General features: G+C 42.9%; 1 protein-coding gene across 1 annotated transcript in view; it reads left to right on the top strand.

The window, feature by feature from the left end:
- CMYA5 (cardiomyopathy associated 5) overlaps positions 1–14613 on the top strand; it is a 46319-nt gene extending 31706 nt beyond the window's left edge. Inside the window, exons 7-13 of the mRNA XM_056325746.1 lie at positions 47–196; positions 1250–1396; positions 4779–4923; positions 10490–10623; positions 11420–11519; positions 12604–12780; positions 13749–14613. Of these exons, the coding sequence (XP_056181721.1) occupies positions 47–196; positions 1250–1396; positions 4779–4923; positions 10490–10623; positions 11420–11519; positions 12604–12780; positions 13749–14001 (1106 nt within the window). The 3' untranslated portion in view covers positions 14002–14613. The remainder of the gene's footprint in view (positions 1–46; positions 197–1249; positions 1397–4778; positions 4924–10489; positions 10624–11419; positions 11520–12603; positions 12781–13748) is intronic.
- The last annotated feature ends 2148 nt before the right edge of the window (positions 14614–16761 follow it).

Consider the following 16761-nt stretch of genomic DNA (forward strand, 5'->3'; position numbering starts at 1 on the left):
TTTGGCTGAAAATACAGGAGTGTAAGTAACAATGAAAGACTTTCAGTCCCACAGACACCGACTGTCATACCTCAGGAACCAAACTCGGCCACCAGCACCTCCATAGCTGTCTACTGGGCTGTGAATGATGGGGACGCCATTGACTGCTTCCAGGTCTACTGTATGGAGGAGCTGCAAGCCAGCAAAGATGCAGGGGGTACGTAAGGTCTTCCCTTCACAATGGCAGGAGTCCTTTCTGCTCTGGTTTGGGGTCATCAGAAGGGAGGCCAAGCTGCAGGGGAGGTCCCAGGGCACAGAGAGACGAGAAGGGATGTGAAGGCATTGTATGTAGTACTAAGGATGGGTAATGGTGGAGGAGGGTGAAGTAGATGCTGTTCCTTCTGCTCCCATTTGTCCCCCAAAATGCAAGATAAATATCATGGTCTGTGAAGTGCAAGGCAGTTGTTTGCAAAGAAGCAGCAACATCCCTGTTGAGGTGCCCTGTTATGAAGTGGCCTGGCCTTCAGAGAGGATGTGTCTGTGCTGCCCCGTAGGAACTCACAGGGACTACAGACAGGTCTCCCAAAGGGTCTGCCTTCATTAGGCTTTTAGGGTCCTGTGTGTGCTTCAGAAATATGTCCCAAGAAAAAAAGTTACAGGAAAAGATAAGCAGTATTTCCACAGCATTTGCATATGCAGACAGTTGGGGTTTTTTTCCAAATTGACATTAAAATACTTAAAATGTTAAATATGAAGTTGAGAAAAGGGGATTGAATTGCTCATTCATTAGAAAGCTCAGACTGATCATAAAGTCACTTTAAGCAGCTGGGCTTTGCACAAATCCATGTGTGTATGTGGGTGCGTGAGTATATGCATGTGCATGCTAAAGGTTGCTAAGGGCTTTTTATAATAGCTAATTTATAGCTAAGAGCTATAAAGTCCATTATGAGAAACTGTTGGTATAGAGTGGTGAAACCAGGGTTGATACCTGCTGATTGTATGTCACAAATTTGCAGTCTAGTACTCAGTAGGACTGAGGGCCATAAGCTCCCTTTGCCATCAACGGTGTTTGAGTGCACTCAACTCAAGGGTATATCAGAAACTTTCTGTCAAAACTGTGTCAGAGTAAAAGAGGGAGATCTCGGCTAGTAACACTTTCTGGACTTTCTGCAGTGGCTGTTTTTTACCTGCTAGTTGAGAGATGCCATCGTAGGCCGTATCAGTGCAACATGTGAGTGTGACATCCCGTTCATGTGTGTGTTCCTCCTAGCTTTGGTGGAAGAATACAGAGTGACGGTGAAGGAGAGCCACTGCATTTTGGAGGACCTGGAGCCAGATTGTTGCTACAGTGTGTGGGTCATGGCTGTGAATGGCACAGGCTGTAGCCTACCCAGTGAAAAAGCCATTTTTAAAACAGGTATGTACATATGTTACCATTGATTATTATTTTGACATTTGATTATTATAAGCTTCAGGTCCTCGGGTGAATTCTAGTCCATAGTGTTACTGAAACAGAAGAAACTTCTTGATTTAGCCCATCTGGCAGATATCAGGCAACTCATGGTCATTTCTTTATTTGCTAAGAGATAGTGGCTTAATTGCTCCAGGGAGGAAACATGAAGGCATTCATATTTGAAGATGTTCCCAGTCTCACACCTTGTAAGTGGGGCATTGGTGCAGCACATCACAAATTTCTCTCCTAAGTACACTGCAATGCTCCAAGAAGCTCTGGGAAAGCCACCTGGCTGTTCCCTGCTGCTTCTGCTGCTTTCTCCTGCAGAAAACAGCTGCAATTTTTGCCTCTCTGCCATCCTCCCAAATACGTCTATGTTGGATTGATTTAAATTATTAACTTTTCAACAGAAGGCCTGCTTTACTGAGGTTACATGCTGTGTCTAGCTCAGTGGGACACAAATCTCTGCTGTGGCTGAGAGGTTCTGCTGCTGTTTAAGTGGTACAAATTATGATGAGGAATTAGATGAGTACTGTTCATGAGCTTCATTTGACTGGCTATTTTTCCTGAGTTATAATTTCCTTAGTAATTTGTATTGACAAAACTATTGCTTCTTGAATTACAAGCAAGGTGAAGCATCCTGTGTCTGAGGCCCTCTTGCAGGCAATTTTTTTAGTGCTACAGGATAAAAACAATTATTCCATTCTTGCAGTCACAAAATACAGACAAGCATATTTAACAGTTTTGTAATTAAATAACTGTGCAACACTGAGTGTATTGTTGAAATCACTTGGCAGCAACCACAGCTTCAAGCCTATTGCTTAATCCACTAGACTTCAAATTTGTTGATGATTCTCTTTGATATTCGATTTGCTATTCATTGGCTCATCAAAGATTATTTTCCAGACAATTCAAAATAGAAATTCAAATTTTACAGCCTCAATAATGTAATTGTAGGCATAATGCAGAATTCCTGCAAAATGGTCAATAATAATGAATTATTGCTACCTAATAAATCATAATTTATAAAGGGGTTTCTCACCTCTTTGAAGTCATTTGAAGCCTTCTGAAGAAGTTAATAGCCTCGAGTTTTTCATGCCTTTGTTTGGCCTGTTTCTTTAAGAAAACAAATAAACTAGATCAAATAAGGGCTCATTTAAACACCTTCCCTCAAGATGAGGTGAACTCCTTCTGGAGCGTGCTGAGCCCCAGGTGGACTTGCGGGAGCACTGGTGAGCACCGATTAATGCACCCCCTTAACACCAAAGTTGGAAAGATGAGCGCCAGTAATGGAAACGAGTTCCTCAGTGTGAGCCCAGCTACCCTGACATAAAGCTAGAGAATACTTTGATTCTTCAAGCAGTCCAATAAACTCAGAAGCAAGATTTTAGAGTTTATGTGCCGGCTTTTAATCTGAATTACCAAAAATAAAAGAAAATAATTTGCTGGTATATGCAGTTATGGGAACATGCACATTAATAGTGGATCAAGGCTGTGCCTTTTCCAGGTGTTGGGAACCCCCCACAAGGTTCCTCTGTTGGGATAGCACCTATGGAGGTGGCAGTGAGCCTGGGGAGCTGTGGGCAATGCAGGTGGGTGCTGCTGCAGCAATCCCCCCAGCGTCTTCTGTCTCCTGCTCTTCCACCTCCCAAATTCACAGCTTGTCTGACCCTTCCCTCAGGAGCACACTGTTTCCAAGCTGTATTTTCTGTGAGGGAATGATGCTGAAGGCAGCAGGTATCCCTCTACCTGCCATCCCCTGTCTGTCTGTCTCAAACTGATCTCTGGATGAAGGCTCTTTGCAATCCTAAAGACACAGGTGTGAATGCACCTTCCTCCGTTGTTCAAAACTTATGTGATCCTCACCCTGTACCTGAGGGACAGAGTAATAACTTACTCTTTTTGCCTTTTATAAAATCACTGGACTATTATGAGGATATCGGATACATATTCTAACCGCAGTTAATTTGTTAAGATCTCAGAAGCACAGTAACAACTTTTTCCGGTATGCTCACTCCATCTACTCTTTAGACAGATAATTTCATATTAAAAAAAAAAAAAAAGCTTGATGTCTTGTGACATACTGTTTGCACATACGTAAGTGAGGGTATGTGTGTCAGTTGCTGAATGCAGGTATTAGGGGATTTAGCTATTAATTTTACATTCTTTAGGAACAGATGCATTTAAAAATAGGCAATAATAAAGTATGACGGAAGAGAATGAAGGGATTGTTACTGAGGGAGCTACACAGATGTATTACCAGATGAGAATCAATCTCATGGTTTCATTGTTCTGCTGAATACCTAGATTAGCTGTTCCTGTAGTAAAATATCAAGTACATCTTAACCTGAACTGCTAATCTCCTGATTTTCACTAAATCAGGAAATTGATATGTAGTTGTAGGTGTTTTTCTTTCCTGTTCTACTAATAACAAGTTGTTTTTCTTACAAAACAGGATGCGTCTGGAATGCTTGTTGCGCTGCTGTAAGATTATCATATCATAACACTGTCTAATTTCTACTTTTGTCTTAGGCCTCTTATTTGGAACCCAGTATTTTTAAAAGCAAACAGCTTTCTATGACTAGGATTTTTTTAAATCAATAACCTTTCTTTTAAGGATTGGTATTAAGAATGTTTGTATGAGTTTCAACAACAGGTTGTAAGGTTCATTTATGTTGCTATTCCTTGGAGAGGGAAAAAGCAAGTGAATACAACTGATCCATTTTCAGCCCATGATGCTGGATGTGCAATTTCACACAATAGCTTTTGATTACTTGCATTCAGTGCACTATTTTACATTCTGTTTTCTGTTTTGCAGTTGGGCCTGTAGTTCTTAAACTGAGGTTCTAAAAGAGAGAAATTACAGGACCAAATTGTAGCATTGCAAAAATAAACAGGACATAATTAAGCAGAAAGTCAGCATCTCCCTGTGAGTTCTGCAGCAGCACATTTGTTTCTGGTGCAGTTCATGCAGGGACTGCTGAGGACAGGACTGAGGTGATGCAGGGAGAGCTGTAGGCGGTACTGCCTTGGTGCTCTGCTCCTTTAAGATTGGCAGAAATGAGGAAAATGTGCTTGAGGAAAGGCATAAAAATCTACAAGGGTGTTCTAAGGATGTGCAGTAATGCACAAATACTCACAGTGACTTCCCTAGCATGGGTTTTTCCCCCGTAATGTAACCCTCTGCTGTTGAAACACAAACAAGCAAATGGTCACTGTAAAGGTGGGCAAAACTGACTATCCTGTGGGATTTTGGGGGAGGTGACTTTCCTTTCCCTTTTGAGCATCTCCCTCCAGCTGCTGGTGCACTCCTTGCGGTATGCCTAATATGTCCCTGTGTCCTCAGCACCCACTGTCCCCACCATCAAGGCCGAGGACTGCACAGTGTGTTGGGACATGGCCACTGTCCGCTGGCATGCTGGCTCGGCGTCGGCGGAGTCCTTCATCCTGGAGTACTGTCGACAGCACTCGCCAGAAGGAGAGGGTCTCAGGTCAGTGCCACCATTGCAAGCACTGCTCGGTCGGATTAGGCAGCCACAAATCAGCATCCCCAAGACCGTGGGTCATTATGCAAGAGATTATTCTGCCTCCAACTGCACAAGGAAGAAATCTGCTTCTGCGTGCTGAGGAGCTCATAGGACAGACACTAATCTATGAGATCAGGCTGGGACATAAAAATACTTCTTTTTAATTCTGCTTAACCAGGAAATCCCATTCATTTGGGCCCAAAACCTTGGAGATGTTGCACTGTCTGCAGTGAACTAGAAGCTGCAGGGCTGTGGTGGCTGGGGAACCAACTGCTGCCCTGCAGATGTCATGGCCCTGGGCAGGGCAGGGTAGCTGCTGAGCTCCAAGGGAAGGAGTGGGATGGAGGAACTGGACCCAGTTTGCTCTCTGCTTTGTGGTGAACAACGTAGGAGCCAGACTGGAGCATAGTGAAGGTGGTATGGGTGTCCCAGTAATATTGGTGATACATCTCCACTGTCTGGATGTGCAGGCAGGTGCCTCTCAAAGCACAGCTGAGCTAAGCACTGCTGAACTGTGCAGGCATGCCACAGAGGTCAAAGAGCAACCTAGAGAGCAGCTTTGAAAATGGGGGTGGTGTCTGCTTACGCCAGACTCTCTCTGGTTTCGCCTACACAAAGTCTATGCTTCATAGATTGGAGGGTGAGGAGGAATGCAGGCACCACTAAGCCATGAAACCACACACTGTCGAAATGTAGAAAAATTATATGGTGCTTTGTAAATACTTGGGGCTTGGGGGTTTTAATTTGTTTTTTACAAACAATGAAAACATTTTTTCCAGTAAAATATAGTTGCAAATGTCTAGGAAGCTTTGGGAGGTGGAGGGGTGACTTGCCATATGGACCCTGTGGAAGAGCTTCAGTCCAGCTGAGTTTGTCATCTTTGCCTCCCTGGAAGCCTGATTAGGGGTCTTCACCTGGAAGATAGTTCACATGGATTTCATGGAGATATGGCAGAGAAGGAAGAGCTCTACCCTGTGCAGTCAAAATTAGTTGACTAAAAGGTTCATGGGTTTCTAGCAGACAAGTATGCCAGTGAAACTGTGTGTGCCTTGCTGCTTACAAAAGTAGGTTAAAAATTGAAATAAAAAATTTCTGTGGGGTTGGGAGACCTATTTTTCATGCAGTAGCAGCATGCTGCATTAATGCAATCAAGGACTGGTCTTGCCAAGCTCTCCTGCCTCTCAGAGGGCAACCATGACCTGCACTGTTTCATACATATTTCATGAGGCCATCAAGTCCCTGTCAACCTGCCAAAGTCACTGTTGGTCAAGGATAATGCAGATGCTCCCAAAACCTGTGCTGTGTGTTTGCCCTCAGATTTCTTTGCTGTTAACTGGAATTACCTCTTTTTCTCAAAACTGGACCAGAAAGTGTGACAGTTTCTGTAATTGGTGAGCGAGGTGTCAATAACACCAAGCAGTTTCCTTGTGGGGTGATAAGTGTGGCAAAAAGCTGCCAGAATTGACCCATTCCCTTTCTCAGTGACCTTGTGGAAATTCTAACTTGTTTGTAATTACACTGAGTCACATTTGACTTTTTGGCCTCCCTGTGAGTGGAAGGTGGCCTTTTACTGTGACAAGTGTAAAAAATTCCCACAGGACAAAGTCATGAGTCTTCTCAGAATTGCTGTAGTTTAAATTTCTGTATTTGTAGAAGGGCTCTGACTTCTTTTTACAGTGTCAAAGATGATCTTTTACCACTTATTTTCCCTTAAAGCATTACCACTCTTTTCTTTTCCAAAAGCAACCCCCTGAGATTAACCTGGAAAGCTTCTGTAACAGCACAAGACATTTCAGTGATGGAGAATATTTTTTTTATTTTATTTATTTATGTATTTATTTATTTTGCATAAAGCCAAGGAAAAAAGAGCCTGCTGGTACATGGAGCATACTGCTGCCTGTATTGCTCCCATCCAGGGCCCCCATGGTGCAAGTGAGGACTAGAAATCAATGCCTTATGTAGCTGATATAGTGAGAAGCTGCCTTCTTGGAAGTACCTGTAGGGAGCTTAGAATTCCTATGTCAAGTACTTTTATCAGGTGGAATAAAACTGTGTCTTTATGGACACCTAGCATTTGCGCCTGGAAATACTGTAGTTTCTTCTGATTGCTTTTCTTGAAAGTTGGGGTTTGTCCTTTGCAAGTTTCCTGAGCAACACTCATCTTGGGGAGCAGCCAAATGCGGAGTCCTTTGACAGACAGCCTGTGCCTCTCATGCTTGTGGTGGCCCTGTAGCTGAGTGATTTCTCAGTCCCTGGGTGGGAGTTCAAATACGTTTCTCAGCAACTCTGGACAGTTCATACAGTTACAGCTGGGGACACAGCCTGAAAACACTGGTTGGGGAAGGACATCCAAGCCAAGTCCTGGAGAAAGTGGCATGGTCCCACCCCACAAGGCTACTTTCACAGACATTGTTCTAGGAGCTCAGCCAAGGCGAGGGACACAGCCAAGGGAGCAGGCCGGAGAAATACCCCCATCAAACAGCCAGAGATGAGTGTGGACCCCCTGGTCTGGGCCAGCCCCCTGTCAGGGAGCCTTGGACATGTCACAGAATTGCAGGATGGTTGAGGTTGGAAGGGATTTTTGGAGGTCATCTGGTCAACACTCCTACTCAAACAGGGCCACATGGAGCCACTTGCCCAGGCAGCTTTTAAGTATTTCTGAGGAGGTCCTTAGAGTAGTTCTGGAGCAGTCCCAGCTCCCCAGGGAGAGAATTTGAAGCACATCTGGAAATGAGTTCATTAAAAGTTCCTTCTAAATACTATTTTAGAAAATATTTTTATCTGTGTTTTCCCTTCTGAGTTCTCTCTCCTTGCCAGCTTGCCATCTGAGGGACATGGTTTCATATGAAATCATCTTAAGTCTACTGCAACAATGAGTCCCTGGCCTCCTGCTTTGGTCTTAAAGCTCCTTCCTGGGTTGATTCTTTTTCCAGAATCTTCACAAGGCTTGGAAATTTTCTTTCAGTTTCCAAAGCTCTGCTATTTTCTCACCATTCAGCCTCTTTGTGTTGAGAAGTCAATGGAGCTGTGGGTGGAAGATGGAAAACTGTGAGAAACGTAGTCCAGGGATTAAGTGTGTGGGCTGTTCAGATGGAAACCATGTATCACATTATGAGAAATCTGTAAGACTCATGGAGGCAGAAATTAGTACATTATGCAGTGAGTTTGTAAAAGTGGAAGTGACTGAGTGTCACCCTCTCTGCCAATGCAAGACCAGCACTTCCAGTAACAAAAAGTTTACCGTCTACTTGCAGAGCAGGTCTAATGCTGGAATAGCGAGAAGACAGAAGAGGGCATCACTGTGCTTAAGATGTTGCCATAAACAGCTTCTGACAAATAGCTCAGCATATCCTCCCTTCATCTCACTTGTAACTACTTGCTCAAAACTTCTTTCTGGTAGTCTGTGGTTCAGATACATGTCAAAGATGTCAAAATGGTGCTTTTACAGAACAGATTGGGTGAGACTTGCCCAGGAAGCATGGACAAATTTCTTCAAAGCTTAGATGCCCACTTCTTTTCCCCTGCCTCTGCTTCCATCCCAGTTTTCCTTTCTCTCACTTCTTTTATATTTGCCTTCTTGCTCAGTTCCCATCTTGTATTTTTCTTTAACTCATCTTTCCTTTTTCTCTTGTGCCTTACACTCAGATGAGCTTTTTTCCTCTTCCAAGTCTAAAGATCTCGGGTTCCTTTCATCAAGCAACTCATCAGGTTGCACCTTTTCCCTGAATCTTTCAGTAAGAACCGACCAGCCTGCCAAACTCCCAGTGCCTTGCTGAAGTGCTCTTGTGGTTGGTGCTTTGGTTAGTCATGGGGGTGAAGCAAACTGCAATTGCTACCACGTTTGGGCAACCCATTTCTGTTTACCGCATTAGTTCCAGCATTAATGTAACACATTTCCCAAAGGTGACATGGCCCTGTGCTGATCACGCAAGAGCCCCAACCTCTCTGGAATTCTTTCAAATTGAAAAAAACAGATCACAGGAGCACCCTGTGCTTTTTCTCAGTGCTTTCAATCACTTTCAATGGCAGCTGTCAGTACAAAATACCTGTTACAATCTAACAAGAATGATGCACCAGTCTTTCCCCAGAGCCATCCTCCTAGACGCAGAGCTCTATGTGGTGTTAGCAGGAATTTGGTGTGTGTAGTGCTATAGGATTTTACCTTTATGTAATAAATGCAGCAGAGGCAAGCATGTGAAAAACCCTGATGGATGAGCACCGATTATTCTTCAGATTGTACTGCTCTCTGGTGAGACATATGTGGAAAAACAGACACTATGAGTGAATAGCAATGATCTGATCTGACTGCTGACTCACCTACCTTACCTCCTCTGGGGTCACAACAATTAGGGCTAGAAAAGGTAATTTGTTTAATTTAGCTTCCCATAGAGACATTACCTGTGGGAAGGAGACCATCCTGGGTGCCACTCTCAAACCTGAGGTTGAAGGGAAAGTGCCTTTACATAGGCACGTCTCCTATTCATGAATTTAAATAAATTGCCTTGAAGATTTGTATAAGCATTTCTGGGAGGCAACTATCACCTTTATACAGATGAACAGTCTTTACCTGCAGGCATACAATGCATTGAATATATACTCTCTGGCTTTGCAGCTATCAGTCAAAGCAAAATCAAGGAAAATCAGGATCCAGTGTATGAGAATTTGTTAAGCCAATTTTTCATACTCCTGACAACACAGAAAATAAAGTTGGCATCTTTCTAGCCATCCAAAGTACTTCCAGTGGCACTTCAAAGCACCTGTGATCATATTGAGTTGGTACTGACTGTTGCTTTCCAGCAGTGTGTCAAAATACCAACAGTTGAGTATGTGAACACTGGAGGTTTTGAGGCACCACAAAGCAGGGCACTGTGCAAAGGCAGTTCCCCTGCCGCTGCCTTTTGCTAAACCAGTCTGTGAGACTGCATGGCACCATAAGGGAGACAAAGTCAAGAATTTGTTGATAAACAATTTGTGAGCCAGGAGGTCATAAGAAGAACTGTATGGTTTCAGTATGGTCTCAGATATGGGTATCCTTTTTTTTATCTGGAATATGTGCCCAGAGAGTACAAACACAAGAATTGTTTTCACTGTGGTGCAAATGAATTAATTAAAAGGGTTGGGGTTTTTTTCTTCAGAAGCTTGTCCATTTTGTAAAACAGATTTTTCACAGGAGGCAGATGAGAATTCGATTCTGTGCTGCTTGCATTTCATGTGATGACTTATGCTGTAAAATGAAGTAAGCATTACACCAGATAACTGCACGGAGTGAGAAGGTGGTACAGGAACAAAGACCTGAAAATTTGTCTGAAAAAATAAGGAGGATCCCTCAAGTGACAAATGCCAAAGCTCCTACATGATCCACTTGTTTGTAAAATAAGTGTTTGCCTTTCTGATTTGGAGTTTCCAGTTGTGCCTGTTGTTTCAGTAGTTGACAATACTGTTAGCTGGCTTAGCTGTTTGAATAAATTAGTCTTTCCAGGTTTGGGTATCTGCATACATTTTCAAGTATGAAAATCTTAAAACTTTGCAGATCTTTTGCTGGTATAAAGAGACCTGAACTGAAAGTATCCCTGGAGCCCAATGTGAACTATTTCTTCTACTTGAAGGCTGTCAACCCATTTGGGACAAGTGAACAAAGTGAAGCAGCTCTCATCTCAACTAAAGGTAGATCACCATTTTCTGATGTCAAAACAATGGGACAGAGGGGCAAAGCAGCCAAAGATGGAATTTTCCTCTGGAAATCAAACCTAAACTTTCTGATAGGAGAGTATGCAAGTTATTGAGATAAAAGGGATTGTGTTTTATCTGCTGCTTAAAATCAGCACAGTCACGGATGACTTCACTTTAAGTTGGTGTATTTATGTCAGTGTAAAATTGATGTGACCTCAGAAGCAAAAACATTGAATTCTGTCAGATACATGAAATGATTAAAAATTCTTCAGGGATCTCAGTTTGCTTGAGTCTGGCAGAGCACGTTCTGATAAAAGATAACATAATCTTAAAAAAAAGCCCCTTACAATTAAATCCTTGTGGACTTTGGATTTCAGGGATGAGGAAACACGCAGAACAGTTTTAAAATGTAATGGATGATTTAAACTTTAAGGTTTCCAGATGAATATCATTAAAACATGTCTGGTTCTTCCAAACCAGCCTCAAAATTCAAATTTGCTATTTTGAAAAAATAATAGATTGAACATTATTCAACCTTTTTAAATAGTGAAGACTCCTTTATCACTTAGCTACAGTTCTGAATATTAGACTGCCATCCCAATCAGGCACAGCTTAGAAGACCCTTAGCATTTGCATCCTATTTTCTGTTGCGTCTACCTGCCAGCAGACACAACTCTGTCCAGTTGACAGCTAAAACGGTAGTAATTGTTGCTTAATGTTTTATGATTCATCTTGTGTTAACATTGCCAGCCTCTCATAACTGGTGTTTCCTTTTCACTAATTGTATCAGGAACTCGGTTTCACCTGCTGAGCAACACAGCCCATCCCGCTTTGCAAATCTCCTCCAATGCAACAGTGATCTGCCTTCCTGAGAAAACAAAATTCATGGGGTGAGTAGCATCATGACAAGCATGATCACCCTGTGGAGTTCAGGATGGGTCCCTCACTCTTATTTTTGCCTATAGGTAGCTTTCACTTGACACTAATTAATTTTGTAGAACTGAAGCATTTCAGTGCTGGCACATTTCAGACACAGCCCCTGGACTTTGCGTGGTTGACCCCCACTTTCAAGCACTGCAATATTTCAATAAAGCCAGTAGCAGCGTTGATGTACGTTCTGGGAAGAGTTCAGTTTCACACTGAGGAACTGCCAGAAAGTCAAAGGCAGTGGTACCTACTGCAGTTGCTGGGTTTGCCTCAGTCCATGGTCACTTGCTTAATCCTTCAGAGCACTTCAGTCTCAAAGCAATTTGTAGCTGCCCCAAGAAGGCCAGATTTGTGGGCTTATTTTTTAATATATTGTGGCTGGAAGTAATCCATCTCCCATACTTTGCTCCTCTACTGAGGGCATTATTGATAATGTTTTCCAAAGCATCTGTGGCTTTGGAGAACTAGGAAGTGTTCCTGGGGTATCTATAGAACAGTTGTACCAGCCTAGCTCCATCCATTGCAAACATGATTTTTGCAAAAAAAAAACCCCAAACATGCTGATACTGGCCCAATCACAAGTACACGTTAGCTTGCATAACTTGTTCCATTACTGAGATGGCTTCTTAAAAAGTAATGAGGTATTACCGGTTTAAGCACTTTTTTTTACTATTACAGCTGAATGCACGCGAAGTGTTTGCCACTGTGTCTACTCAAACCAGCCATACTTCATAGTTTGCACAGGCTGAATAAATTTGAGATCCATTCTTTGCCTCCAAAGTCACCTTTTCCACCTTTTTCTAGCTTCGTATAACTTTTGGTGAAGTTGCATGGGTTTGCCTCCTTAAGATGAGTCCATCTCAGTGCAAAGATGAAACGACTCTCAGTGACAATATTCAAATCTTTGATAAAACCCTGCAGTTAGAAGAACAGAGTGCAATCAATTAGTAATTTTAGATGCTGCTACATGATGTGATTGGAAGAAATATCACAATATGGTTGGTCTGCCACCATACTCACTTTACTGTATGCCTCTTCCACAAACAGGTTTCCTTCAGTCCTGGGTGAACTGCTGCCTGCTAGGGGACGTCATTACTGGGAAATTGTTGTCACTGCCTGCAGAAGCTACAGGATTGGGATTTGCTACAAGGCAGTGCCACAGAGTAGTATCTTGGGGCTGAGTGATACCTCCTGGTGCATGCTGTGCTGTCCTACACAGACCAGGTAAAGCTTAGTCGGTCTAGCTGCTTCGGAGGTTACTTGCCCTTCATGTAAATGAAGCTGGCCAGCTTCAGAAATCACAAGAGCAGAAAGGATTCTTCTGCTTTCTTTCTGAAAAACTGAGTTATAAGGAAAAGACAACTACAAAGGAGCTTTAGGCCTCCTCTTAATTAACAAAAAAAAAAAAGCCTTATAAAGCACCTCAAAAAATAAAAGTTAATCTCAGACAGACCAGTTCACAGCCCTTGAACCAGGCAGTGAATAAAACTTAAAAAACTAATTTGCTACTGCTTTGTCATACCAGGCGTGTATGCTGAACTGCTGCACAAAATCCCAGCAAGTGTATTTATTTCCATAAATGTGTTCTTTTTAGAACCTATTTCCACCTGCAGGAGATGTCAAGACTCCATAGGGAATGCCTTCTCCTGCCTTGTCCTTCACAGCAGTGGGCACCCAACTGCCACTGTGGCAGGGCTGCAGGGTGCTGGGGTAGTTTTTAAACAGTCCAGTGCCAGGCTGCTTGGAGGTTTGTAAGGCATAACCCTGTTAATGGCATAAAGGTGCTTTTGATCTAAACAAGTGTGCTTTTTTTAGTGTGAAATCATACAGATGCATGAACATAAGTAGCTAAATGAAACATCTGAGACGTAAAGGATTTTGCCAAAGCAGAGCTCATGGTTAAGTCTGCATAAAGACTTGTAATAAGAAATACATAGAGTAATATGATTACAGGAAGTCTGCTTTTATGCTGGGAGTCCAAAGATACGAAGTGAAAGAGCTCATCGGCATGCCAGGCAGGGCTTTGAAGCAATGCCATGTTGGTTTTGCTTACGTACTGAGCAAAATGTGGTTGCCATGTGATATGCTGCTGTATGCAGCCACCTGTTAATAGGTGGGAATAAAGCCATAGGTTATTTCTGGTAAATCACCATGAGGAGGCTCACTGTATTCTGGTTTCCATATTCCTGCAGCTTTCTCTACAGATTTCTTCACACCGGTGTGATGAGTGATGTCCATGTGACAGAACACCCAACCAGGATTGGCATCCTGTTGGATTACAGTGGTGGCAGGCTGTTGTTCTTCAATGCAGAGAGAGAACTGGTGCTGTTTGCCATCAGGCACAAATTCACTGATGCTGCTCACCCAGCCTTTGCCCTGGAGAAGGCTGGGATGCTTACCCTGTGCACGGGAATGGAGCTGCCAGAGTTCGTAAAGAACAGCTAATCCCCTGCTTTATGCCACAGAAAAACTGGCAGTTGCAGTGTCAGGGGACAGGGCGAGGAAGAGGGGTGCCCGGGAGGGTTGTCTAGTCTTCACTGATGAATGCTATGCACGCAGCTCTCCCCCACATCATCAGTAATTGTAGTTAATGCTCAGCCACACAGTCATCCTGAGCCTGGAGAAAAAATTGACTCCTTCAGGTGGAGTGTGTGTCTAGTGATGTACACAGGAGTACTTTTGAGGGGAAAAATAAGTTTTGTTAGATATGAACATTAAGAGGGGGGGAGATTATTTTCCCTGTAGAAATGATAGTGCTAGCTGTCTTTTTAAAGTTGATGATGAGCCTGTGTATGAAATAAATGCATTTCTCACTGCAATACGTGACAGCCATCATTTCATCATTTACCAGGACAGTCAAAGCCTGAATCCAACATGATATGTTTGAAAAATGTACAAAAATTTCAACAACTGAACATTCTGTAGGTTAATACATCTTGTGTTATTGTTTGCCAACTCTTTTTAAATGCACAAATTGAGAAAACTTGAAAACTTAGAAATCTGCACATTTGCAAAATAAGTGAATCCGAGACTAGTCTTCATATCTGTCATGTAAAGTTTGAATATGCAACACCTACCCAACCTGCTCACAGCAGACTAACAGGCAGCTACCTGACTGTGTCAGCAAATACCTGTTCCTGTGAATACTCATGAAACACATGTATGAGGAAACTTGATACTGGTGCTAAAAGTCTTCTATGCTTTCCGTCCTCAATTTGTTGGCTAAGTGGTTTTGATGGTGAAGGGAAGGTTGCCACCTGGGACCTTAGGGAACAGTCAAATTACCAGCAATCTTATCGTGGATCACCCTTTTTCCATCACTGCTTTTTACCTTTGCATTTAGAGATTGGTTGCTCTTAATTTCAGGGTTGTGGATATTTTCCTGCAACTGTCCTGCTCTCTCTTGTTACCTACACTAACATCAGCATCGTGGCAGTGAGATGCAGTGTTTCAGGGCCATCAAAACAGGCAGGCTAGAAATGGTTGATGTCAGCAGAGGAACAGGATGCTGACTTTCCCCCTTAGCTTTTTCAAACCATTTTTCCAAGCACTTCACACACTGGTGGTGCAGTTGTCTTCTTGCCTGCCCCAGGGGCTGAACACATGAATGCCAGTGGTGCTGAACTCCAGTGAATGCTGGGGGGACATTAATCTTAAGGCAGGCAGGCAGGCAGGCAATGCTTTTCATGCTGTGTCTGCTCTGGAGATTTCTGCCATGAAGGACTGGGCTGCTGGACTCATTTCTGAGCTCAGCTGAAGAGCTGTACTCCACAAAGTAAAGCAGATTTCAGGAGTCTAACAGAGGGTTTGTCTCTGAAGAGAGGACTTAAATGAGTTACAGGGAAGCTTCTGCTTTTTATGCTCAGAGAAGGTGCCTGCTGCTGCTCTTTATTTATGATTTAACACCACCAAGGCATGTGCTTGCTGCTTTAGCCTGCTGTATGCTTGGTGTCCCAGAGAAGCCACACTACACACTGTCATAGGCTCAGGCGAGATGGCTGGGGCAAGATAAACAAAATCCTGTGACCATTTATTTTAAGCCAGAGCTCTTTTTGGCGTTTCAATTGAAGAGTGCCTTTAATTGAAGTCCCTGCTGGGGAGAGGGGAATGAAAAAGCAGAATAGTGCCCTGTTGGTTTAAGCAAGTGTTTTGTGGAGGTGTGGAGGATGGTGAGAAAATGTCCAGGATTAACTGGGAAAGGAAGACAGAAAGGCTATTGGGGGTAGTGTTACCATGAAGGCTGAGGAGGAGGAGGAGGCAGAAGGCAGGCTAGAGACACAGAGAGCAGATGGTGATAAACTAAGAGGCAGGTCAGTGGTGTCAGCAGGGTGCATTCCCCAGGTTCCTGCAGCCAGTGAGCTCAGTGGAGGTTTAACTATCTCCAGAGCTTAATGTGTCGCTTTGAACTAAACCTAAAAAATCCCAGCACTGGGGCGATTTCACTTGTGTTCTCCTCACCCTGGTTGCTGCTGTCCCAAATGTGGAATTGCTTCAAGGACGTCAAAGTGGTATATCGCCAAGGGAACAGCCAGTGAGGAGGAGAGCAAAATGACATGGTATTATGTAGGTAGCCTTTTCAATGAAAGCAAGAAGCAATTGCTGTGTTAAAGGCAATGGTGTATTTCTAAATAATGGTTTTAACATGAAAAGTGAAAGCCGTGTCTATTGCCATGCATCATTACTCAGGTACTACCACAACATCTGAGGCTGGCAAAATGTTTTTACTGAAGGCACATCAGTATTTGAAATGTTTGGTTCATTTTGAAAAACTGTCTGACTCTGTTTTCTTGTTTTCTTGCTGATTTTTGTATAAGGTTCAACTTTTCCATTGGGCAGTATTCAAAAAGAGTATTTACTGTTTATACAAAAGCTGGATAAATTATTTTAAATTGAAAATGTCATTTTAAGAGCCTAAACAGTACTAATTTGAGTGAAAGAAGAAATGCCTAGAGACAGTATCATGTTCAGAGATATGGAAAAAAGTACACGCTAAACAAAAAACAACATACAAGAGTTATCATTCAGTATAGAGAGAGATTTCACCAGTGAGGAAAGCAGATCCTGAAAGCCACAATTAAGCTGCCACAATATATGGTGCAAACTGTCCTGTCCTTGGAAAGCCTGGCGCCACATCTGCTGAGATCTTTTACTTGCCTGATGCGCATAAAGTGGCACCAAGTTCAGGGATTCACTTTCCAGAAGATA

The sequence above is a fragment of the Falco biarmicus genome, chromosome Z (genome assembly GCF_023638135.1).
Source record: "Falco biarmicus isolate bFalBia1 chromosome Z, bFalBia1.pri, whole genome shotgun sequence".
In the NCBI taxonomy this organism is placed as follows: Eukaryota; Metazoa; Chordata; class Aves; order Falconiformes; family Falconidae; genus Falco; species Falco biarmicus.